The sequence below is a fragment of the Thalassophryne amazonica genome, chromosome 2, assembly GCF_902500255.1.
Source record: "Thalassophryne amazonica chromosome 2, fThaAma1.1, whole genome shotgun sequence".
Taxonomy (NCBI): Eukaryota; Metazoa; Chordata; class Actinopteri; order Batrachoidiformes; family Batrachoididae; genus Thalassophryne; species Thalassophryne amazonica.
The window spans coordinates 103,205,695-103,232,727 of NC_047104.1; the positions used below are offsets into that span (position 1 = coordinate 103,205,695).

Here is a 27,033-nt window from a genome sequence, read left to right on the forward strand (position 1 = left end):
ACAGGAGGAATGTGGAAGTACAGGATGAATCATTCCCGCTTACCCAGCACATGTTGCTGCAACACGGTACCAATGACCTGCAGACAAATGCCCTCCAGCTGCTGGGTGATCTGAAACAACAGAGGCGGTATTCACAATTAACTAGAACACAATCTTCAAGGCTGCAGCACTGTAGAACTGAAACGCTTTTAGTTCTAGGGTATCCAGTTTCATGTTGGTATGTTCCTGGCACCCATGGGGATGGCTGAGATTCAGGTGGCGGGTGACTTAACCACTAAATCACCATGCCGCCTGAATTCATACAGGAAATCAAGAAAGGTTCACATTTACAGCCCAAAACCAAATGAACAATGACCATTCTAATATGACATCTATTTGTAGAGTGGAAATAATTAAAGTTATCACTTATTCAGTCAAATACAAACAGAGAGCAGTGGCTTTTAGAGGCTGTCTGGGTGTGAGTTTATATGTTGTTGCCCTTTCACCTGCTACATAGGGTGAAACTGTGTCACATGTTCCAAAACATCAGCACTAAACTAGGTCTGGCTGGCATGACGGCAGCTGTTATGTACACTACACAATCATGTCAAAGTGCATGGAATGAACCTGTGTGTCGCACTTAAAAGCTAGTAATAACAGTTCTTTGCAGGATGACAGACATTATGTGCCAGACATTAATATTTTAAGATTTGGATTCAACATAAGTACATCGTCTAATATCAAGAGGCAAACTGCTCCACAATGTAGGAGCACAGTAGGCAAAGGCTCTAAAACCTGTTGACTTTTTAACTTTGAGAACACAGAGCAAGCTCGCATTCTGTGATTGTAACACACAAAAGACACATAAGCTTGAACAAGTTCAAAAAGAGCACTTGGACGAGAACTGGCAGTTGCATATCTGAATCAGGTTGGAAATGAAAAAAGGGGGAAAAAATGTGGATGTGCCCACCTCTAGCACCTGTTATTACTGTGGCAATATTAAATTTGAGATTTTGCAACAAAGAAGCATGTGAACAATGACTGAAATATGACTCCTAACTTTTGCAATCAGAAACGGCTCATATAAAGCACAGTCAACTTTAAGCCTTGGTTTTGCGTCATGGCAATCCCCTACCTTGACAGACATGATGGTAGAAGCATGCCTAAGCACTATTTCTGGTGTCTGCCTCAGCCTTAATCATTTTCAACATTATGAGTTCTCAGGAGCTGGTGAGTTGATGAAGTGTACTGGCAAGAATGCTACAGTGAACCGGTGTTACTAGAGGAAGTGGCAGTTAGATTAACAGAATGCGGGCTTACCTCTTTGTGGTCCTCCACCACACTTAGCAATGTGTCAATGGTATTGAGGATGCCCATAGCGGTCACAGCCTTGTCATCTCCCCCCTCCTCGTCAGGGCCTGTCTGAATCACCTGATTGAATGTCATAGCCTGCAAAGAAAAGTAAGCAGAAATGCTGTTGGTGTATTCATGGACTTAACCATAACCCTGTCCAGGAAACTTCATTTTGCACCTCTGTATTTCTAAAAGATGAAACTAGCAGCTCAAACTAGGCATAGGGATTTTCATGGTATAATAACTAAGCAGACCAAACCGCTGTATACAGTATTACCTTTTTATGCACTGATGATAAAAATGGACTCAGAAAGCTAACAACTTAGTTGGAATTAGATCAAGACAAAGAGTCAGAGCAGATGGTTTATGCAAGATTTGCATAGGATTGTGGGCTTTAGAATGCCCAGCGATCACCCCCTAACTCACAGATGGCTCCAGTGATCAGCCTCATTTCTAATTTTAGATGGCTTTGAGCAAGCCGTCCACCATTTTTTCAGACGTCTTTTTCAAAAATTGACAGGCCAAATGACAGCTGGAGGGCTCACTGCCTAAAACCCTGCCACTGATTAGCATTAGCTGTGCCATAGCGGAGTGGTTGAAGAGCACCGAATTTCTTGGTGTTGATATCTCATAAGACCTCTCATGGATCATTAACACTAGTACTGTGCCTAAAAGATCCCAAAATCATCTGCACTTTCTTTGTTGCCTGAAAAAGATGCACATTTCACACACATTCTACAACATTCTTCAGTGGAATCATCAAGAGCATCCGGACCAACTGCATCACGGTCTGGTTCAGGAGCTACCACATATCAGACTTCTCAAGCCTGGGCTACAATCCCCATGGACTCCAACCATTCCACCACTTGCACTGTCACTTTGATTTATTGAGCAAAACACAGCACAATCAGAATATAACTACATATTTCCATATTTCACATATTTACCCAGCTCTACAGTGTTTCATAATCATTATTCACAGGTAATAGATGTAATAGCAGTTTTATCTTTTGCCTATGATCCATGAAGTAGCCAAAAAGGTAGTCATTTCATCTTTGCTATGTACAAAGACTGTATCATGAGACTATCCTGCTGATTGAATATTACTTCTATCTGCTGTTCAGCAAGTAAACTCAAGTCAAGTAAAGTTGTATTGTCATCTAGGCTATCTACAGCAGTCTTTAGATAGCCTAGACGACATTGACTCTTTGCTACCATTTAATTGCATTCTGTATGACTGAAGTCGAATGGTCCGGAATATTCTTTATTTTTTAATAACTTCTGTTTGTACTCCCCCGACATAATGAGTTTATTTTGCAGTCAACGACTCTAAAGGAGAACTCTGGTATTTTTTTCAATCTGGGCTACATACAGAAACTTTTTAAAACTACTGTCTACACAGTTAGCATCTTACATTAGCCTTCTCCTGTTTTAGTGGTGCTGCTCTCCTCCAAGTCATTAAAAGCTGATGAGGGGCTTCGTTCTTCTCCTTATAACAGAACAGAGCTGCTCACCAACGTTTAATAACTTAGGGGAGTTCTGCATAGACAGAATGGAAGGACGCTAAGGCAATCAAGCATTTTACATTAACAGAGATAAACATGTAAATGTGTACCTCAGTAGGGATCATCTGTGTGCTGCCAGGTAAGTCAGATGACACTTTTGCCTATTCAGTGGAGGCAAGAAGTGGTTTATTTTTGCATTTTTACATTGTGTAGACATTTAACCCGTGACTATGCTGGGTATTCTAAATAAACACTGGATCAATAGAGGCAATTTTTCTCCCAAGTAAAAATGTGAGCTCAAAAACATCAACTGTAAAAATACAGCCCAGGTGGAACAACCCCAGAGTTCCCCCTTCAGCAAACCATTTTCTCAAAAATTTATATTGGCGTATACCGTGACATCTGATTGCACTGACCAAGTGTTGTGTCATCTCCACTGCAATTGGAGTGACCTCTTCACTGTACTGGCAGATCATCTTCTGTATGACATTGGTGAGATCATCGTTCTCAGTCTCCCTGACAATGTGCAGGAGAGCCTGCATCACAGGCCGGATGAAGGGGGTGATGTATTCTTTGGCTGAAGAAAATAAGACACATGAAATTATAAAGTTACCGGGTGGGGGTGGGGGGGCAAAGCCATTTCCTGTTTTCCAAAGCACTACTGACACAGATGACAACAGTAACTCACTAGCAAGGGACTGAAGCCTGTGTCTACTTTAACGATCAAATTAAACAGCCTTGCTTTAACCAATGCGATGGTTAGACCATTATTGCCATGCAAGGCACTCACCACGAGCAATTTGGGGATTAAGGACCTTCCCCCAAAGAGCCTTTGTGATTTTCCAGACAGATGGGGGTTTGAACCGAGGATCCTCTGGTCTCAAGCCCACTGCTCACGACTAGACCAGGGGTATTCAATGTGTTCCAGAAAGGGACACGAGGGTGCAGGTTTTCTTTGTAACCACCCACTCCACCAGGTGATGTCACTGATTAACTGATTCCATTTGCTCAACGCTATATTAATCAGTGACATCACCTGGTGGAGTGGGTGGTTGCAAAGAAAACCTGCACCCTCTCTGCCCTTTCTGGAACGAGTTGAAAACCCCCGCACCAGACCATCACCTCCCCATATATAGTGTAAGTCACACCTGTCCAAAAATGCCTCTTTAAGAGAAAGAAAACAGCATATTAAAGTCGCAGCAGAGTATAAATCGCATTTACCACTACATGGAAGAAAAGGCCAAATTAATTTAATTGCCGCATAATTTATAAGGCACACATGGTGTTAAGCAGCACAGCTAACGAGCTAATTAATGTTGTGGCACAAAATGCCAAGTAAACTGCTTCTTTAAGCCCCTATACAAATGATCACATGAGGTGTATTTGCAACAATAAAACCCAATGCATTATTTATGTATTCATAACGCATACACTGCTTTAGCGATCAGGAGCTAAGAGCTCATTAATGTTTTTTTGTTAGAAATGCAAAGCGCAACTGCTTCTTTAAGTCACTGAACACGGTCATATGAGGTATACATGTAACGTAATGAAACATTTGAAAACTTGCAACACATATGTAAAATGCCACAAATAATGTTTCTTTGTAACAGAAAAAAAAAAAATCTTTTTTTTTTTTTTTTTTTTTTTTTTTAAGTGTGGTATTCTCATTAAAAACACGACTTCTTAAGGACAAAGAACATTCCCCATCCCCTTTTGTCTCCTCTCGTTTCTCTTCTTGATGCTACAAGTTTCGTAGTAGCAGAAGACGTTAGCCTCTGCTATTCTATATCAGCCTCAGTGTTTGGGACAACGTTTCGTGCTCAGATGACGGAGTGGATTTTATTTGGGCCTGCAGAGCATGAAGCCAGCTGTTTGTGAATTTTCCGCTTCATCATTTAATAATTAACAATGGATTATCACACATGGATCGACTTTATGAGCCCAGCACGGACATATGTTTGTGGATTAATTTTGTATGTGGAAGATTTCTTGAAATTGTCAAACTAAAAGGTGAGTTGAGTTTAAAAGTGCCTCACTGTGGCGTTTACTGCATGTGTGTTTTGTGTGCTGCAGCGTCACGCGGGGACAGACATTCAATTACCCAGTTGTTTGTGTCATCCGACAGGACAGTTTGCTGTTTGATAAACACATTTATTCATATTTATTTGCTTGAAATGAGCATGACTGCAAATTATATGTTATTTATTTTATCTAACCAGGTTAGTCCCACTGAGATGGAGATTTCTTCTGCAAGGGAGACCTGGATAATTCTAAAATTTCCACATCACCTAACCTGCATGTCTTTAAATGTGGGAGGAAACTAGAGCACCCGGAGGAAAGTCACGCAAACACAGGGAGAACATGCAAACTCCACACAGAAAGGCCACAGGTAGGAATCAATCGCATGACCTCGCTGTGAGGCAACAGTGCTAACCACTAATCCACCGTGCTGCCCATCTCATTTTCTGGAGCTCAACACGACGAAAAGCCATGCGCCCTCACATAAATAGATATAGATTTACTGTCATTACAACAAGTGCAACGAAATTTCTTCACACCCAATAACCCCAGACAGAAATATAATTAATCCAAAATTATTACAAGTTGAACATAATAATAGCACACATCAGAATTAAAACAACCGCACATATACATCTGATTGTGTATGAACGCTAAGCTTTAAGAAGTCCGTCATCCCAATTGAGGCAATGTGAGTGTGTGCGTGTTGGGGGGAGGGGGGTCCGTCATGTGTACAGATGAGATGAGTTCGTATCAGTCAGATGTTTGTATCAGTTTGTTAGTGTGTGCATGTCTGGAATTCCCTTGACAACATCAGACTGTAGGGGAGGGCAGAAGATAAGAAGGGCAGCCGAATGGCTCACCAAGGCCGTAGAAATTCTTCTGGAGGAAAACAGCGGGGCGTTTTGACCATCAGAGGCTGATAAGCATGCCATGTTTAGGATTGAGCAGAGAAACACATTTGCAGCTCCTCTAACCGATCAAATCCAATTTATGAGTATTCCCTGGTCTCAGACATGTTCCTTTGCAAGGTGTACATTTGCGCCAAGATGTTATCCAAATTACGTCTGAGTTCAAGGGTTAACGCAGTCCGAGAGTGTATCGCCCTGCCCAACTCATTAATCAAGATGGACAGGTGTGGGGTCGTGGTTCTGGTAGCAGTGGGCAGAATAAATGAAAGTAATTCAAGATTTGTAATGTTTTGCAATCTACTGTAAAAGACAACACGTGACAGTTTAACTTAAATAAGATATATATTTCTGTTCCATGTCATGCGTAGGTCATAAACAACATTGAAAAGGCTAAAAACACAATATCTGATGGATGTACCATTTGCTCTCTTCTTCAAAAATGACAGTAGCTTTAGTCCAGTGAAGGAGAGAGTTTTTCTGTCACTTTAACAGCTTTTTTCCAACATTTCTGAGTGGGATTGCATTACTTTTTTTAACAATATAACCCCTTTAATAATCGTCTTATCTGTACAAGAGCTGAACCTGGACCAGGACAACAAATGCTATATCCATCCAATATTAATGTCTTTTAAACATTATTTCTGAGTAATATTTAACATAAAATGATATAAAATACTGAAAGTTGTGGCTCTAACAACAACAAAAGTAAAATTACTATTAAAACTATGTTTTCTCGAGAAAATATCCCATCAACACCACGACAATGGGTCTGATCATTAGAAATGGAATAATTACTCCAAAAAGATTCCAACTGTAGTAGATAGACTATGAGACAGTTTTTTTAAACCACCTGCTTGGTCGCTCTACTCAGTCTGTATAGCAATCACCCTCATGCTACATTTTTCTAGAAAAACCCCTGCTATATACACTGCAATGTTATTACTGCTGCTGATTCATTCGGCCAGGTGCATGTTATAGCTGGAATGTGGTCTCTCCAACATGGGGAGAACCCCTGCCATATTTTTTGTTTGGCAGTTACCTGACACGAATGAAATAAAAATGTATAATGCACAACTATGATGCTCAGTTACTGGTAACCTGTTTGTCAGCAATTTCCTCAGGATCACAGGATGATTAAAAAATAAATAAATAAATAAAAAAACACACGCACTTTTACAGTTGCTTTTCACACATTTACAAACTTTCTTCAACACTAGTAGCTCAAATATCATTTTGCAGTAGGAAGCGGTTGTGCTCAAAACTGCTGACAATTTGCTCACATTTATTTCTCCTGTTTAACAGGCTGTTAGATCGAGGAGAAGAACAGGTCCAAAGTTCATCAGTTTGAGATGCAAATGTAGAACAGGAACTGCTATGCTCATTGTGTTATTGCTCAGTCCCATTTTCCATGGAAACTGATAACACTTCAGTACACAGTTTTGCCTTTTATCTTTTTGGTAGAAATAAAAATGTTCCACAGTTGTGAACTTAAAGAGAGAAAAGGACAAAACTCAGTTCCACCTGACTTTACCGGCCACAAGTCACTATATCGCCACTGACTGAGGACTGTATGGATTCCATAAACAAAAAGCTCAATCATGTTCCTCACCTTTCTCCTGGTTGCTGATGAGAACTTGAAGGGCAATTGCAGCTTCCACTTTAACTGGCATCTCATTATCATTGATTAGACAAAGTCGGGTCAGTTCAATAGCTGTCTGCAGATTCTGGTCACTTTTAAACTTCACCTCGCAGAAATAATGGAGTACCCAGCATGCCTATGTAAAAACGAAAGTTAAAAATATGGCAGAACAGCAGTCAAATGTAGTACCACATATGTGGGAATACGACAAGCTTGTGTTAATTCAACACCCAGTTATTTAGCAGCGGCGTGTTTAAAACAACCCAGTTAAAATACATCACTTACTCTGGCTCGCATGTAGCCCAGTTCACTGCGGAACAGGGGGAAGACATGATTCTGCAGCATGAACTCCATCTGATCCTTGTAAATTTTCTTCTGTGTGGCCAAACAAAAACACTACGTGTAAGCATGTTACACATTCTATGCATTAAATAGTGATGGGTAATGATAAGATTTTATCGATAGATACCATTATCAATTTCAGTTATTGATCCGACTGCTTATCGATTCCCTTATCGATACCTTATGAATTTTCTGTGTACTAAAAGTAGGTTTTACAGGTTTTCTATGTCAACAACATTTGATTGAATCTTAAAGTAAATAAATATGAAATTGGTCACTGGATCCTTAAACTTTGGACATAATAAACTCTACATGGTGGATCCTTGATCTCTGGACATAAATAGAAATAAACAAAATCTATAGTTTTTGTCAAAAGCATTTCCTTTCAGACATTATTGGCATGAATGTCTTTCCATACATCTGAGCTGAGCTCTTGCAGTCGGCTGTGCTGCACGTCAGGATGCAATTCATAAATAATGCAGGACGTCTCATTTTGGGAGAAAAAAAAAAATCTGTATTACAGTGTTTGGAAAGAGGTGTCATTTTATTTAAAGCCGCAATTCATTTTAAAGTTATTCATTCTGACCGGACTCTGTCTCAGCAGAGAGCGGGAGGGTTTGGAGCTGTGCCAACGGAACGAAGGACGATTCTCATTTCTTGACTGCAAAAAGACAAGAATCCCAGTTAGTGAGTTTAATCCACACAAAAGTGACTCACTTTTTTCTTAACCCCTCTCAAAGCCATTTTTAATGGCTTTGAGAGGGGTTAAGAAGCGGACTTTCCACTTCTGAAGAGCAGAGACTAAAAGAACCAATGAGCCAGGGGATCGAAGCACTGCTTCATTGGTTCACGCTTCAAAAGCAGGTCATTACAGAGCTGCTGCAGGGTCTGTAATCAACGTAGAGAATTTTACATTTCAATTTATATAGTGCCAAATCACTACAAGGTTGCCTCAAGGCGCTTCACACAAGTAAGGTCTACCCTTGCCAGCCGCCAGAGCACTCCTGACTCACACCCTCAAAAACAATGGCTGCTCTGAAGGACCGATAAGGGAATCATTAAGCAAAAAAAGACTATTGATATCGGTGGATTGAATCATTTCTTAACGATACCCGAAAAGAACTGGTTCTCGATACCCAACCCCAGCATTAAACTTACAATTTCTACCATGACGTGTGTGATTTTCAAACAGCAAGCACCTCAGTTGTTGTTACTGTTTAACTTTGATTACTAAGACTGCAGCAACATACTGGAAGAAAAAAAATATATAAGGCAATGCTAATATACCCTCGACCGTATGAGCCCTGCCTTTCTTATAATTTGCAGTTGTGTAATTTGTAAAAGATCCTACTGTCTTACGTACAATTTGTACATGTTCAATAAAGCCCACCATCAATCAATCATAAACCATTTCAACAGTGTCTGCAGGAGAGTGTGCATGTGCACATACATGAGCTTTTGACAGCTTTGAGTTAGCGTGCACGCTGACGTCCATGAAATGTCTTGTAAATCACTTCAAAGGTGTTACCAGGTTACAAACACAGCAGCTTCAGTTTGAGAAGTGTTGATTTCTCGAGAGCTTTTACATAATATATGACAAAGAGGCTATATTTACACACAAACCAAACAGTTTACAGCTAACTAGACCAGCCACTGACATCACAGTGCTGCTCTACTCTTGATTGGGTGTCACCCTCGCCCTTAAAGGGGAGGGAAAAAGCAGACAGAATGAAATAGAATGTGACCGTTTAACCTCTTAAAATAGGTCAATGTTAGCCATCTCTGAACTTATCCAAGGTCTGTGTCCAAAGAATGTTCCCTGTGAATTTGAAGACATTCAGTAATAGGACTGGACTTATGCTGAGCACAGGCAGACAGACGGACACAAATTCTTCGCAATACCCAACAGTCATATTTGATGGCCTCGGGTAAGTTGTAAATCCTGTATAGCCCTTGAGACCCATTTGTGCGGGAGCTTAGGTTCAGATTACGTAGTGTGAATTAAGGCTTGGCAATATGGACCAAACATCAAATTCCTATATTTTTACGTCATTTAAAGTTAGAGGAAAAATGTGTCAATCACAGGGCTTCATTCTGCCCTTTAACACACTGAAGTCAAACACCTGTTAATTACTTTTTTTTTTTTTAAATAATCGAAGCACCTTGTTTTAACAACTGTGTGTGTACTAAGTAGGAAGCTTTCGCTCTAAAATGCTCCACAGGCTTTAACAGTGCTTAATTAAACAGCCTGGAACCTCAAACTGTAAAACTCTGTCTCACTGTCTAGTCACTTTTTCATCCACCCTTACTGAAACATTCTCCCTGCAGCCAGGAAAAACATACTGCCAAACTCTATGATCAAGCTAAGCTCTGTATGGTTTAAAGATAACCTATACTGACTGACTAGATGGCACATCAACCTGAAAATTGTTTTCATAACATTGGGGCTGCAGTACCCCGTATATGTGTGTGTGTGTGTGGAAAATTTAGAAATATTACATGTAATTTGGTGCAATCTGGTGTAATTAATAAGCTAAATGAGAGCTACAGCGTATCTGGAAAACATACAGTGTTTCACTTTTTCCATATTTTGTTATGTTACAGTTATTATTCTGCAATGGTGTAAATTAATTTTCACCCTCAACATTCTACACACAACACCCCATAATGACATGAATAATTTTTTTTTTTTTTTTTGCAAATGTATTAAAAATAAAAACTAAGAAATCACATGTACACAAGTATTCACAACCTTTGCTGAATACCTTGTTGAAGCACCTTTGGCAGCAATTACAGCCTCAAGTCTTCTTGACTATGATGCCACAAGCTTGGCGCACCTGTCTTTGGGCAGTTTTGCCCATTCCTCTTTGCAGCATCTCTCAAGCTCCATCAGGTTGGATGGGCATCTGTGCACAGCAATTTTCAGATCTCTCCAGAAATGTTCAATCGGCTTGAGGTCTGGGCTCTGGCTCGGTGACTCATGGACATTCACCGAGTTGTCTTGAAGCCACTCCTTTGATATCTTGGCTGTTATCCTGCTGAAAGATAAACCATTGCCCCAGTCTGATGTCAAGAGCGCTCTGGAGCAGGTTTTCATCTCTTCAGAGAATCATGTTTCTCATGGTTTGAGAGTCCTTCAGGTGCCTTTGGCAAGCTCCAGATGGTCTGCCATGTGCCTTTTACTAAAAAGTGTCTTCCATCTGGCCACTCTAATACACAGGCCTGAGTGGTGGATCGCTGCAGAGATGGTTGTCCTTCTGGAAGGTTCTCCTCTCTCCACAGAGGAATGCTGGAGCTCTGATAGAGTGACCACCAGGTTCTTTGTCACCTCCCTGACAAAGGCCCTTCTTCCCCAATTGCTCAGCTTAGAGGGGCGGTCAGCTCTAGATAGAGTCCTGGTGGATCTGAACATCTTCCATTTATGGATTATGGGGACCACTGTGCTCATTGGAACCTTCAAAGCAGCAGAAATGTTTCTGTACCCTTCCTCAGATTTGTACCTCAAGACAATCCTGTCTCAGAGGTCTACAGACAATTCCTTTAAGTTCATGCTTAGTTTGTGCTCTGACATGCACTGTCAACTGTGGGACCTTATTCACCTTATTCAGGAAGTCAGGGTGGGCAGGTCCATTTCGTCAAACAACTTCCGGTTTGCCAGTGCGCTGATAATTAGCTACATGGAAACACAGTACGCCAGAAGTGTCCGAACATGAGCAGCATTAATTTTTCAGTTCGTGGGTGCCACAACAACTGGAAGAAGAGGAAACTATCGCTTTCAGAATGATATTTTGAACATGGAAAGGCGAGATCTGAGTGCTGTGGATGAGCATTTAACTTGTTCCCTCTTCCATTGAAAGACAAGGATCTCCAGTGCTGGCTAACGGCGCTGAATTTGAAAAATCCACCCAAACGTCCCTATGGCTGTTCATTTCATTTTGTGTAGAATCCACACCACTGGATCCTTACCCAGAGAAATTGTTGGACTACAACACTTGGTTGAACAAGCCACGGTGGATGCTAGTGAGACAAACGGGTAAGCTGTGTTTGTAGCATTAGCTGCTATCTAATTGACTCATTTTCTGGTGTTTAATAGAGTGCGGTAAAAAAGTATTTTGTCATCCCTTGATTGTGCAAGTTCTCCTACTTAGAAAGATGAGAGAGGTCTGCAATTTTCAACATAGGTACACTTCAACTATGACAGACAAAATGAGGAAAAAAAAAAAATCCAGAAAAATCACATTGTAGGATTTTTAAAGAATTTCATTGTAAACCATGGTGAAAAATAAGTATTTGGGCACCCACAAACAAGCAAGATTTCTGGCTCTCACAGACCTGTAACTTCTTCAAGAAGCTCTTCTGTCCTCCACCTGTTACCTGTATTAATGGCATCTGTTGGAACTCTATCTGTATAAAAGACACCTACCCACAGCCTCAAACAGTCAGACTCCAAACTCAACCATGGCCAAGACCAAAGAGCTGTTGAAGGACACCAGGAAGAAAATTGTAGATGTGCACTAGGCTGGGAAGAGTGAATCTACAATAGTCAAGCAGGTTGGTGCGAATAAATCAACTGTGGGAGCATTTGTAAGACAATGGACGACATACAAGACCATTGACAATCTCCCTCGATCTGGGGCTCCACGCAAGATATCACGTGCAGTCAAAATGATCATGAGAACAGTGAACAAAAATCCCAGAACTACACGGAAGGACCTGATGAATGACCTGCAGAGAGCTGGGACCAAAGTAACAAAGGCTACACACTACGAACAGAGGGACTCAAATCCTGCAGTGCCAGGCATGTCCCCCTGCTTAAGCCAGTACATGTCCAGGCCCGTCTGAAGCTTGCCAGAAAGCATGTGGATGATCCAAAAGAGGACTGGGAGAATATCATGTGGCCAGATGAAACCAAAAGAGAACATTTTGGCAAAAACTCAACTCGTCGTGTTTGGGGGAAGAAGAATGCTGAGTTGCATTCCAAGAACACCATACCTACTGTGAAGCATGGGGGTGGAAACATCTTGCTTTGGGGCTGTTTTTCTGCAAAGGGGACAGGACGACTGATCCGTGTTAAGGGAAGAATGAACGGGGCTATGTATCGTGAGATGTTAAGGCCAAACCTCCTTCCATCAGTGAGAGCACTGAAGATGCAATGTGGCTGGGTCTTCCAGCATGACGATCCCAAACACACTGCTCGGGCAACAAAGGAGTGACTCTGTAAAAAGCATTTCAAGGTCCTGGAGTGGCCAAGCCAGTCTCCAGACCTCAACCCCATAGAAAATTTGTTGAGTGAGTTGAAAGTCCATGTTGCCCAGCGACAGCCCCAAAACATCACTGCTCTAGAGGAGATCTGCATGGAGGAATCGGCCAAAATACCAGCTACAGTGTGTGCAAACCTGGTGAAGACTTACAGGAAATGTCTGACCTCTGTCATTGCCAACAAAGATTGTGCTACAAAGTATTGAGATGAACTTTTGTTATTGACCAAATACTCATTTTCCACCATAATTTACAATTAAATTCTTTAAAAATCCTACAATGTGATTTTCTGGATTTTTTTCCCTCATTTTGTCTCATAGTTGAAGTGTATCTATGTTGAAAATTACAGGCCTCTTATCTTTCTAAGTAGGAGAACTTGCACAACCAAGAACTGACTAAATACTTTTTTACCCCACTGTACAACCAAGCACTGCATGAAATAACACCATGCGAGGGCTGTCCATAAAGTATAGGTCTTTTTTATTTTTTTCAAAAACTGTGTGGATTTCATTCATATGTTTTTACGTCAGACATGCTTGAACCCTTGTGCGCATGCGTGAGTTTTTCCATGCCTGTCGGTGACGTCATTCGCCTGTGAGCACTCCTTGTGGGAGGAGTCGTCCAGCCCCTCGTCGGAATTCCTTTGTCTGAGAAGTTGCTGAGAGACTGGCGCTTTGTTTGATCAAAATTTTTTCTAAACCTGTGAGACACATCGACGTGGACACGGTTCGAAAAATTAAGCTGGTTTTCGGTTAAAATTTTAACGGTTGATGAGAGATTTTGAGGTGATACTGTCGCTTTGAGGACTTCCCACGGAGCGAGACGTCGTGCAGCACTCCCAGGCGCCGTCGTCAGCCTGTTTCAAGCTGAAAACCTCCACATTTCAGGCTCTATTGATCCAGGACGTTTATCCGGATATTCCACTGTTAAAGGAGCCTGAAATGTGACAGTATCATCTCAAAATCTCTCATCAGCTGTTAAAACTTTCACCGAAAACCATCTTAATTTTTTGAACCGTGTCCACTTCGATGTGTCTCTCAGGTTGGCTTTCTCAGGCTTTCTTAGCATCCACTGACTCCAGCAGATGAATTTACTGATGAACTCATCCCATCTGCTCAACGTGATGTTAATCAGCGAAATCTCCTGCTGCAATCACTGGCTGCAAAGAAAACCTGCTTTCTCTCAGCCCTTTCTGCAATGTCTTTGGACACCAGTTTTATAACAACTGACAGTGTTTTAAAATAAACAAAAATAAATTTTGAGATAAGTAAAGCTGCACCTAATGGTTATTAAGTCACCAATATCACTTATTTCTCAGGGACACTGATTTGGGTTTAAATTTGATTCTTATTCACTTATATACGTAAATGCATGGATGCTTACGAGAAAAAAAAAAAGACAGCAATGTGATTCATCTATAATATTCAAGACAACAAAAGTTACCACCCCCCCCCCCCCCCCCCCAAAACGTTTGAGACAACAAGTGCCCTGTGGTGCATTCTTTGGACTAAAATTGGACCTGAAACAGCTGTTAAATTTCTCTTGTGGTCTCATGCAGTATGGCACAACATGTGGCTTTTGAATGCATGTTGTGCCATCCTGTAAGAGCATGTACAGAATATAACAACAGTTTACAAATATAGCCAAATCTTCATGAAAACTTTATTTAGTTTGTTTGTGATTTGGATCAAAGACTATGCAATTAAAAATCATAACTCTCAACTAAAATGTTATAGATAACTTCATAACTGCAAACGATTTATTTCACAGTGTAATCTTCACGTGCCTTAACTAAAGCACTCTCTCTGCTGAATCACCTCTAAATTATTTACACATTATTCACTTAGTGTGTTTTTAGGAATCCGCAAGCTTAGCGCAGCTATTAGCTCTTAGCCGGTTTAGCATGGTGGCTTCTCCTGTCTCTCCCCCACTTTTCTGCGCTGGGTGTGAAATGTTTAGTTATTCCTCGGCCTCCTTTAGCAGTAATGGTACTTGTAATAAGTGTAGCTTGTTCGTAGCTTTGGAGACCAGGTTGGGCGAATTGGAGACTCGGCTCCGCACCTTGGAAAATCCTACAGCTAGCCAGGCCCCTGTAGTTGGTGCAGACCAAGGTAGCTTAGCCGCCGTTAGCTGTCCCCCAGCAGATCCCGAGCAGCCGGGAAAGCAGGCCGGCTGGGTGACTGTGGAAGAAGCGTAGTTCTAAACAGAAGCCAACTGTACGCCACCAACCCGTTCACATCTCTAACCGTTTTTCCCCCACTCGGCGACACACCAGCCGAGGATCAAACTCTGGTTATTGGTGACTCTGTTTTGAGAAATGTGAAGTTAGCGACACCAGCAACCACAGTCAAATGTCTTCCGGGGGCCAGAGCAGGCGACATTGAAGGAAATTTGAAACTGCTGGCTAAGGCAAAATATAAATTTGGTAAGATTGTAATTCACGTCGGCAGTAATGACACCCGGTTACGTCAATCGGAGGTCACTAAAATTAATATTGAATTGGTGTGTAACTTTGGAAAAACAATGTCGGACTCTGTAGTTTTCTCTGGGCCCCTCCACAATCGGACCGGGAGTGACATGTTTAGCCGCATGTTCTCCTTGAATTGCTGTCTGTCTGAGTGGTGTCCAAAGTGGGGTCCAAAAAATGAGGTGGGCTTCATAGATAATTGGCAAAGCTTATGGGGAAAACCTGGTCTTGTTAGGAGAGACGGCATCCATCCCACTTTGGATGGAGCAGCTCTCATTTCTAGAAATCTGGCCAATTTTATTAAACCCTCCAAATCGTGACTATCCAGGGTTGGGACCAGGAAGCAGAGTTGTAGTCTTACACACCTCTCTGCAGCTTCTCTCCCCCTGCCATCCCCCCAATACCCCATCCCCGTAGAGACGGTGCCTGCTCCCAGACAAAAACCAAATTGTCCATCCAAATTGGAAGTCTCAAAAACCAGTTTTATTTGTTATTATCTATCGTCCACCTGGTCGTTACTGTGAGATTCTCTGAATTTTCAGACCATTTGTCTGACTTAGTGCTTAGCTCAGGTAAGATAATTATAGTGGGTGATTTTAACATCCACATAGATGCTGCATAGATGGTCTATTTGAGAGGTTCAGTCAGGTTTCAGAATTCATCATAGTACAGAAACAGCATTAGTGAAGGTTACAAATGATCTTCTATGCCCTCAGACAGTGGACTCATCTCTGTGCTTGTCCTGTTAGACCTCAGTGCAGCTTTTGATACTGTTGACCATAAAATTTTATTACAGAGATTAGAGCATGCCACAGGTATTAAAGGCACTACGCTGCAGTGGTTTGAATCATATTTATCTAATAGATTACAATTTGTTCATGTAAATGGGGAGTCTTCTTCACAGACTAAGGTTAATTATGGAGTTCCACAAGGTTCTGTGCTAGGACCAATTTTATTCACTTTATACATGCTTTCATTAGGCAGTGTTATTAGAAAGCATTGCTTAAATGTCCATTGTTACGCAGATGATACCCTGCTTTATCCATCCATGAAGCCAGAGGACACACACCTATTAGTTAAACTGCAGGAATGTCTTTCAGACATAAAGACATGGATGACCTCTAATTTCCTGCTTTTAAATTCAGATAAAACTGAAGTTATTGTACTTGGCCCCACAAATCTTAGAAACATGGTGTCTAACCAGATCCTTACTCTGGATGGCATTACCCTGACCTCCAGTAATACTGTGAGAAATCTTGGAGTCATTTTTGATCAGGATATGTCCTTCAATGCGCATATTAAGCAAATATGTAGGACTGCTTTTTTGCATTTGCGCAATATCTCTAAAATCAGAAAGGTCTTGTCTCAGAGTGATGCTGAAAAGCTAATTCATGCAATTATTTCCTCTAGGCTGGACTATTGTAATTCATTATTATCAGGGTGTCCTAAAAGTTCCCTGAAAAGCCTTCAGTTAATTCAAAATGCTGCAGCTAGAGTACTGACAGGGACTAGAAGGAGAGAGCATATTTCACCCATATTGGCCTCTCTTCATTGGCTCCCTGTTAATTCTAGAATAGAATTTAAAATTCTTCTTCTTACTTATAAGGTTTTGAATAATCAGGTCCTATCTTATCTTAGGGACCTCATAGTACCATATCACCCCAATAGAGCGCTTCGCTCTCAGACTGCAGGCTTACTTGTAGTTCCTACGGTTTGTAAGAGTAGAATGGGAGGCAGAGCCTTCAGCTCCTGTGGAACCAGCTCTCAATTCGGATTAGGGAGACAGACACCCTCTCTACTTTTAAGATTAAGCTTAAAACTTTCCTTTTTGAAAATGCTTATAGTTAGGGCTGGATCAGGTGACCCTGAACAATCCCTTAGTTATGCTGCTATAGATTTAGACTGCTGGGGGGTTTCCCATGATGCACCCAGTGTTTCTTTTTATTCACCTCTTTTTGCTCTGTATGCATCACTCTGCTTTTAATCATTGGTGACTGATCTCTGCTCTCGTCCACAGCATGTCTTTTTTCTGATTCCCTCCCCTCAGCCCCAACCAGTCCCAGCAGAAGACTGCCCCACCCTGAGCCTGGTTCTGCTGGAGGTTTCTTCCTGTTAAAAGGGAGTTTTTCCTTCCCACTGTCACCAAGTGCTTGCTCATAGGGGGCCGTTTTGACCGTTGGGGTTTTTCTGTAATTACTGTATGGCTTCTGCCTTACAATGATTTTGATATAAATGAAATTGATTTGATTTTGAACTGCTTTCAGACTAGGTAAAGAGATATCATATAATATCATACCATAATACTTAAGCCACTCAATTACTATTATTCATTCAATAATGCAAAACAATCAAATCAAATCAATTTTATTTATATAGCGCCAAATCACAACAAACAGTTGCCCCAAGGCGCCTTATACTGTAAGGCAAAGCCATACAATAATTACGGAAAACCCCCAACGGTCAAAACGACCCCCTGTGAGCAAGCACTTGGCGACAGTGGGAAGGAAAAACTACCTTTTAACAGGAAGAAACCTCCAGCAGAACCAGGCTCAGGGAGGGGCAGTCTTCTGCTGGGACTGGTTGGGGCTGAGGGAGAGAACCAGGAAAAAGACATGCTGTGGAAGAGAGCAGAGATCAATCACTAATGATTAAATGCAGAGTGGTGCATACAGAGCAAAAAGAGAAAGAAACACTCAGTGCATCATGGGAACCCCCCAGCAGTCTAAGTCTATAGCAGCATAACTAAGGGATGGTTCAGGGTTACCTGATCCATCCAATATGGGTGAAATATGCTCTCTCCTAGTCCCCGTCAGTACTCTAGCTGCAGCATTTTGAATTAACTGAAGGCTTTTCAGGGAACTTTAAGGACAACCTGATAATGAATTACAATAGTCCAGCCTAGAGGAAATAAATGCATGAATTAGTTTTTCAACATCACTCTGAGACAAGACCTTTCTAATTTTAGAGATATTGCGCAAATGCAAAAAAGTAGTCCTACATATTTGCTTAATATGCGCATTGAAGGACATATCCTGATCAAAAATGACTCCAAGATTTCTCACAGTATTACTAGACGTCAGGGTAATGCCATCCAGAGTAAGGATCTGGTTAGACACCATGTTTCTAAGAATTGTGGGGCCAAGTACAATAACTTCAGTTTTAAAAGCAGGAAATTAGAGGTCATCCATGTCTTTATGTCTGTAAGACAATCCTGTAGTTTAGCTAATTGGTGTGTGTTCTCTGGCTTCATGGATAGATAAAGCTGGGTATCATCTGCGTAACAATGAAAATTTAAGCAATGCTGTCTAATAATACTGCCTAAGAGAAGCATGTATAAAGTGAATAAAATTGGTCCTAGCACAGAACCTTGTGGAACTCCACAATTAACCTTAGTCTGTGAAGAAGATTCCTCATTTACATGAACAAATTGTAATCTATTAAATAAATATGATACAAACCACCACAGCACAGTGTGTTTAATACCTATGGCATGCTCTAATCTCTGTAATAAAATTTTATGGTCAACAGTATCAAAAGCAGCACTGAGGTCTAACAGGACAACCACAGAGATGAGTCCACTGTCTGAGGCCAAAAGAAGATCATTTGTAACCTTCACTAATGCTGTTTCTGTACTATGATGAATTCTAAAACCTGACTGAAACTCTTCAAATAGACCATTCCTCTGCAGATGATCAGTTAGCTGTTTTACAACTACCCTTTCAAGAATTTTTGAGAGAAAAGGAAGGTTGGAGATTGGCCTATAATTAGCTAAGATAGCTGGGTCACGTGATGGCTTTTTAAGTAATGGTTTAATTACTGCCACCTTAAAAGCCTGTGGTACATAGCCAACTAATAAAGATAGACTGATCATATTTAAGATTGAAGCATTAATTAATGGTAGGGCTTCCTTGAGCAGCCTGGTAGGAATGGGGTCTAATAGACATGTTGATGGTTTGGAGGAAGTAACTAATGAAAATAACTCAGAACAATCGGAGAGAAAGAGTCTAACCAAATACCGCCATCACTGAAAGCAGCCAAAGATAATGATATGTCTTTGGGATGGTTATAAGTAATTTTTTCTCTAATAGTTAAAATTTTATTAGCAAAGAATGTCATGAAGTCATTACTAGTTAAAGTTAAGGGAATACCCAGCTCAATAGAGCTCTGACTGTCAGCCTGGCTACAGTGCTGAAAAGAAACCTGGGGTTGTTCTTATTTTCTTCAATAAGTGATGAGTAGTAAGATGTCCTAGCTTTACGGAGGGCTTTTTTATAGAGCAACAGACTCTTTTTCCAGGCTAAGTGAAGATCTTCTAAATTAGTGAGACACCATTTCCTCTCCAACGTACGGGTTATCTGCTTTAAGCTGCGAGTCTGTGAGTTATACCACGGAGTCAGGCACTTCTGATTTAAGGCTCTCTTTTTCAGAGGAGCTACAGCATCCAAAGTTGTCCTCAATGAGGATGTAAAACTATTGACGAGATAATCTATCTCACTCAGAGTTTAGGTAGCTACTCTGCCCTGTGTTGGTATATGGCATTGGAGAACATAAAGAAGGAATCACATCCTTAAACCTAGTTACAGCGCTTTCTGAAAGACTTCTACTGTAATGAAACTTATTCCCCACTGCTGGGTAGTCCATCAGAGTAAATGTAAATGTTATTAAGAAATGATCAGACAGAAGGGGGTTTTCAGGGAATACTGTTAAGTCTTCAATTTCCATACCATAAGTCAGAACAAGATCTAAGGTATGATTAAAAAGTTGTGGGTGGACTCATTTACATTTTGAGCAAAGCCAATCAAGTCTAACAATAGATTAAATGCAGTGTTGAGACTGTCATTCTCAGCATATGTGTGGATGTTAAAATCGCCCACTATAATTATCTTATCTGAGTTAAGCACTAAGTCAGACAAAAGGTCCGAAAATTCACAGAGAAACTCACAGTAACGACCAGGTGGACGATAGATAACAACAAATAAAAATGTTTTTTGGGACTTCCAATTTGGATGGACAAGATTAAGAGTCAAGCTTTCAAATGAATTAAAGCTCTGTCTGGGTTTTTGATTAATTAATAAGCTGGAGTGGAAGATTGCTGCTAATCCTCCGCCTTGGCCCGTGCTACGAGCGTTCTGGCAGTTAGTGTGACTCGGGGGTGTTGACTCATTTAAACTAACATTCACCCTGCTGTAACCAGGTTTCTGTAAGGCAGAATAAATCAATATGTTGATCAATTATTATATCATTTACTAACAGGGACTTAGAAGAGAGAGACCTAATGTTTAATAGACCACATTTAACTGTTTTAGTCTGTGGTGCAGTTGAAGGTGCTATATTATTTTTTCTTTTTGAATTTTTATGCTTAAATAGATTTTTGCTGGTTATTGGTGGTCTGGGAGCAGGCACCGTCTCTACTGGGATGGGGTAATGAGGGGATGGCAGGAGGAGAGAAGCTGCAGAGAGGTGTGTAAGACTACAACTCTGCTTCCTGGTCCCAACCCTGGGTAGTCACGGTTTGGAGGATTTAATAAAATTGGCCAGATTTCTAGAAATGAGAGCTGCTCCATCCAAAGTGGGATGGATGCCGTCTCTCCTAACAAGACCAGGTTTTCCCCAGAAGCTTTGCCACTTATCTATGAAGCCCACCTCATTTTTTGGACACCACTCAGACAGCCAGCAATTCAAGGAGCACATGCGGCTAAACATGTCACTCCCGGTCCGATTGGGGAGGGGCCCAGAGAAAACTACAGAGTCCGACATTGTTTTTGCAAAGTTACACACTGATTCAATGTTAATTTTAGTGACCTCCGATTGGCGTAACCGGGTGTCATTACTGCCGACGTGAATTACAATCTTACCAAATTTACGCTTAGCCTTAGCCAACAGTTTCAAATTTCCTTCGATGTCGCCTGCTCTGGCCCCCGGAAGACAACTGACTATGGTTGCTGGTGTCGCTAACTTCACATTTCTCAAAACAGAGTCGCCAATAACCAGAGTTTGTTCCTCGGCTGGTGTGTCGCCGAGTGGGGAAAAACGGTTAGAAACGTGAATGGGTTGGCGGTGTACACGGGGCTTCTGTTTAGAGCTACGCTTCCTCCTCACAGTCACCTAGTCGGCCTGCTTTCCCGGCTGCTCGGGATCTGCGGCTAAGCTACCTTGGTCCGCACCGACTACATGGGCCTGGCTAGCTGTAGGATTTTCCAAGGTGCGGAGCCGAGTCTCCAATTCGCCCAGCCTGGCCTCCAAAGCTACGAATAAGCTACACTTATTACAAGTACCATTACTGCTAAATGAGGCCGAGGAATAACTAAACATTTCACACCCAGAGCAGAAAAGTGCGGGAGAGACAGGAGAAGCTGCCATGCTAAACCGGCTAAGAGCTAGTAGCTGCGCTAAGCTAGCAGATTCCTAAAAACACACAAAGTGAATAATGTGTAAATAATTTAGAGGTGATTCAGCAGAGGGACTGCTTTAGTTAAGGCACGTGAAGATTACACTGTGAAACAAATCGTTATCTAGTTAACTAGATCAATCTAACTGCGCAGATTAAACAGCTAACAGATACAGCAAAACACAGCTGTGCTCCGGAACAGGAAGTGATACAATACCGCATTGAGAGCCAACCACCAGTGACCACAATAAAATGTTAAATTTGTTTCAATTATCCATCTCAGTCTGAGCCCAAACACCTCTAAGAATCTGAACCTAAATTTATTTATTTTTATTTTATACAGAAATTTATTTATTAACATACCTTATAGTAAAAAAGCCACATATTCTTGTGTAAATTCCTGTAAATCCACTCAAAGTCACTGTCTTTTTCCCATGAAAAATGTCTACATTAATAAAAAGTCATTTACATTCTTCATGCAGCCTAAATCCATTCAAAGTCGGTCTTTTTTCCCAATGAAAGAAAGTAGTCTAGATTAATGAAAAAAGTCAATCTTTTCTAAAATCCTGTTTGAACAGCACAATGTTTATTTTCCAGAGAGAAAAATTCTTACCGTGTTTCCTGAGGACACAGTTCACTTTTCCCCTCTCTTTTATCTTTGAGGTGTGTTGATGAAGCCAGCGACAACTCCACGGATTCTTGTCCTTATCAGAGTTTTTCAAACAATCTTTCTCGCCATCTTCTCTCTGTCTGACGTTGGTCCGTGACAGAGACATGATGCACAAGTCTTCTTTTAAAAACTTTAGCGCTCTAAAGGTTTGCGATGTCCACATGCTATCTTTAGCTAAAGCTTCGTGCAGGAGACATACAGCGTCGTAGTGATGGGATGAACAACACTGGTGCGTCAACACTGCGCCGAGCACACAAGAGCGAAACCCAGTATTGGTGCGTGTATCGTTTTAAGAAAAAAATCATGTGACCGGTACAGGAACTGTGTCCTTCGACTGTGCCGCGCCAAATTCGGTTTATAAGGAAACAAAGTGTATCGACATGTTGCGGATTTGTTGGATGGAGTTTTGCTGTTGGATTTTTGCTTGCCCTCACCTTGTTCCACTGACTTCATGGATCATTCAAAGACGTTTCCCCAGTCTGGAATAATTTTGATCTTTTGACGCCAAATAAGGTAAATCTTTGTTTACTGTTATTTTTCCAATTCGATATGTTTGTACTCCTTTACAATACTGGAAGAATAACCAGAAAACATATCCACACCTTTATCAACTCGCACTGAAATGTTTATGCTCACCATCTTCATCTGTACCCTGTGAAAGAGTTTTTTCCAAGGCAAGGGAACTGGTGTGCAGGGGAACTTGGAGCAAAGACATGTCAGAAACCTTTGTTCCTCAATAAAAATGCATAAATGAATCTATTTTTAGTCTTTTATTTTGTATGCTTTACACTTAAGTTCACAAATTTCCATACACAAGTTACAAATTTTAACTCTGAATTTTATTAGACATATTTGCTATATTTTACAAACCAACTCAGTTTAGCATTTACACAAAACGTTTTAAGCACATTTTAAACTCTTCTCGTGAACAGCTTAACTCGACATACAAACTGAGCACATGAAATTATGCAATGATGAGATCATATTTTAAATAGAGGACTGGTGATTAACTATTTCACAGGCTGATGTTGCATTTGCAGCACGTTCGCTTTTCCATCTTATTTTCATTTTATTTACCTGCAATGATTTTATAACTACTGCAGGGGTCACTATTGACCGACCAACACAGTGTCAATACAGTGCCGACACAGTTTGTGTAGTGTGTCAATACACTCCTTGCGGTATCATCATCCCATCACTACAGCGTCGCCGCAGCAACCAGCCAGTCTCACTTTACAACTGTCGCAACAGCCAGGCTTTTTTTTTTTCTCGGAGTGTCCGCGGACTGCCGCAGTCTTATAAAACTTGCACAATGTCGTAAAAAAAAAAAACGAACACTTTGCAATAGACATTTTAAAAACTCAGTAGCAATCATGATTAGAGTAAAACACTAACACCTCCCCCCATGATGAAATCCGCGGAATTTCGCGGATCCACGGATATTTCACAGCCCTGCATTTCTTTTAGACGGCAAGAATTTACAAAAAGACGGAAAACCGTCCAAAGATGGTGAATAGGCATCCCTGTAAATGGGAAATGCAATAACATGAATTTTTCCGCCCAGTGATGACGTCAGCATTTCTGGGATACGCACAATTTACATATTATTGTGCAAATTGACGAATGTTCTTCACAGCAACATTTGACTACTATAAGCATTTCCTCCACATGAATATTTCATGCCCATGTAACAGAAGAAACCATAAAATGCAAATTTAGCAGGCTAACATATCACATTTGCATGGAGGGAGTCTGAAGTAAATTCATCCCAAAGATAGAGTTTGGTTTGTGTGAAATAACTAAATGTCAACTGACAACAAATCTTGTCAAATACATAATATAATAAGATCAAAAACTTACTGGGAATGTTAGCTTTCATGTATAAACAATGATGTCAAAAGTCTGATCAGTGTTTTGGTCCTTTTTGGTTGAACCAGCTGCATTTGAATTTATTCCTGATGAACTTTAAATCATCTCCCTGCGACAGAACAACTTTCTATCCATTTCTTTGTATTTTCAACATGATACGGAGTTCACTTTAAAATCTGTAATGGCATCTTATTTGCTGCGATGTGGTCGAGCAGCGGCACGGTAAATTTATCCTTCAGTGTCAGATCAGGATGTGAAAAGTGAAACTTACTCCACTGTGGCATCTTCCCAGAAACATTTCCAAACAATTTTACAAATACAAACATCATGAAATCAGGCCACAAACTAAATCAGATGAGGGCCAGAAAAACAAAAATAACCCAGACAACATTGACCGCAGAAGTAAAAATCCAGATTTCCGGGAATTCCTGGAAAACTCCCATCACCGATGCTATGAAAAGTTGAGATTTTACCTTCAGTAAGATTTCAGCCAGAGAGCCAATCATATGGAGAGCGCCGTCCTTTTTCCTTGGGTCAGAGGTGGGATCAGTCAGAATCTGGTAGCAGAAGCCCATAGATTTTTGGAGAACCTACAAACACCAAGATTATCAGTATACTTTTCAAATCTTTCATAATCAAAAGCCTGAAGAATGCAGTAGGCTCTTACAGTTCGGTTACGCTGAGATTTTTTTTTACCCCTCAACTACCAAAGCCAAATCAAAATACCACATGTACAAAAAGCTAAATTATTTAGACAAACCTCTTTCCTTTTGTTGCAGGCAGTAAAGAGGAGTGTCTGGGCTGCAGTTGTTGGTGAGATGAAGTCCTCAAATACATCTTAAAAAGACCAATGGACAACCTCAACTTTAACCTAATGCTCAAAACAAATTAAAAACTGCAGTGTGGCTTGTATTTTATAAGAAGAACAGCCGTTTTAAATTTAATGAGCCAATTTTCTCTGCTTACCAAACTTCATGCGAATGTACTCATATGGATCTTCCTGCCAGAGTTCCTCGTCACTGTCTGTGTAACACATGAGGGGGAAAACCACATCCTGAATGATTCCCTGCAGGGGAAAATGCATAGTATGAGGGCTTTGCTACACTAGCATCTTAATACATGAATTTTATTGCACACTGTTTGCTCAGTATTGAAATTTATTGTATTCACACCTGGATGTGTGGTTTGAGGTTCTTCCACGTCAATGCATGTGCTATTCCCTGGTTTATATAATTGAGTGCCTGCTGGAGTACTCTGGGAGCCACATACTGCTTTTCCTTATAATGATACAAGACTTTCAGCAGCACCTAGAAAACAAATGCAGAAAAACTTCAAGGACAAATTCACACACACATACACACATATATATATATACATACACACATATATATAAAATAAAAGCAAATGATTGGTCAACAGTGGTGTTACAAATACTGTAGGCTCAAAACAGCAAAAAACTTAATGCAAGCAACTTACTTTGCAAATGTCTTTATATTAGGCATACAATATAATGAAGAAATACAGTGTGTTCAATGTATTTTTTCCTAATATACTAGTTGGGTGGCACGGTGGCTTAGTGGTTAGCACTGGTGCCTCACAGCAAGATTGTGGGATCGCTTCCCGCCCTTTCTGTGTGGAGTTTGCATGTTCTCCCCGTGTATGTGTGGGTTCCCTCCGGGCACTCGGGTTTCCTCCCACAATCAAAACATGCTTATTTAGGGTCTGCTCCTTTCTCTGCCCCTGACCAAGGCAGTGTCTCTACATCTGGAACTTGTCCCTGGGCTCTGGACTGTGGCAGCCCACTGCTCCTAGTGGTTGTATTGTGTCTGACTGTAATTAGGATGGGTTGAATGCAGAGGACAAGTTTCACTGTTTGTATATATAAATGTGCAATGACAAAGGCGCTTCTTTATAATAAAGGTTGCATCAGTCTCAGATCATTCTGGTCCGTTTCGTCCCCAAGGATGTTGCACATGGTAACCAGTCCCTTTAGAAATATGATAATCTCACCAGCAATATATGCTGTAAATAATCATAAAATGCAAGGACACAGTAACTACACTGTGCAAATTTTAGCTTTGTAACAGTTTGCAGCATGCAGTCTGAGTTAAATTACAGCTGCTATAGGCACAACATTACTACGCATTCATTTATTTTCCAGCTCCACCCCCAATAAAAATAATAGTTTCTTTTATACAATTTATCAAAGTTGGGTAGGGCACTCACATACCATACCATATCAATGTTTTAACATAGCTAAGGTTGCTGTGGGGAGTTGCAAATGTGTGTCAAACATACCAGTAGTTTGGAATCTTTCAAAGACATGTCACTATATAACATTACATTAGTTCAAGTTCTTACTTGCTGTGCAGCCACTGCATATTCTTTCAAGAAAAGCTCAGCAAACTCTGCATACTCTTTTGTTGTGTTGCCAGGGCTTCCATATCTGCAAAAAGGTTTATATAATGACTTTGGTTAAACAAGTCTGATTAATTTCTAAGCGTTGTAGAGCTACTGTATGTAATCTTTACCTCTCAAACAGCCGAGCCAAGATGTGCAGCGCCCACTTCTTACACTTCCACCAAGGCAGTTCAGGCCTCTCATCTTCATCTACCTGCATCGTCTCCTGTAC

The 27,033-nt window shown here is 40.8% G+C and overlaps 1 protein-coding gene across 1 annotated transcript in view; it reads right to left on the reverse strand.

Annotated features, from left to right (window-relative positions):
- Positions 1-27,033, reverse strand: part of ipo7 (importin 7) — a 67,242-nt gene that overhangs the window by 29,040 nt on the left and 11,169 nt on the right. Inside the window, exons 7-17 of the mRNA XM_034190903.1 lie at positions 26,933-27,027; positions 26,763-26,847; positions 25,574-25,708; positions 25,368-25,467; positions 25,162-25,238; positions 24,875-24,991; positions 7,692-7,781; positions 7,377-7,542; positions 3,254-3,414; positions 1,300-1,428; positions 44-110 (exon numbers count right to left, since the gene is read on the reverse strand). Of these exons, the coding sequence (XP_034046794.1) occupies positions 44-110; positions 1,300-1,428; positions 3,254-3,414; positions 7,377-7,542; positions 7,692-7,781; positions 24,875-24,991; positions 25,162-25,238; positions 25,368-25,467; positions 25,574-25,708; positions 26,763-26,847; positions 26,933-27,027 (1,222 nt within the window). The remainder of the gene's footprint in view (positions 1-43; positions 111-1,299; positions 1,429-3,253; positions 3,415-7,376; positions 7,543-7,691; positions 7,782-24,874; positions 24,992-25,161; positions 25,239-25,367; positions 25,468-25,573; positions 25,709-26,762; positions 26,848-26,932; positions 27,028-27,033) is intronic.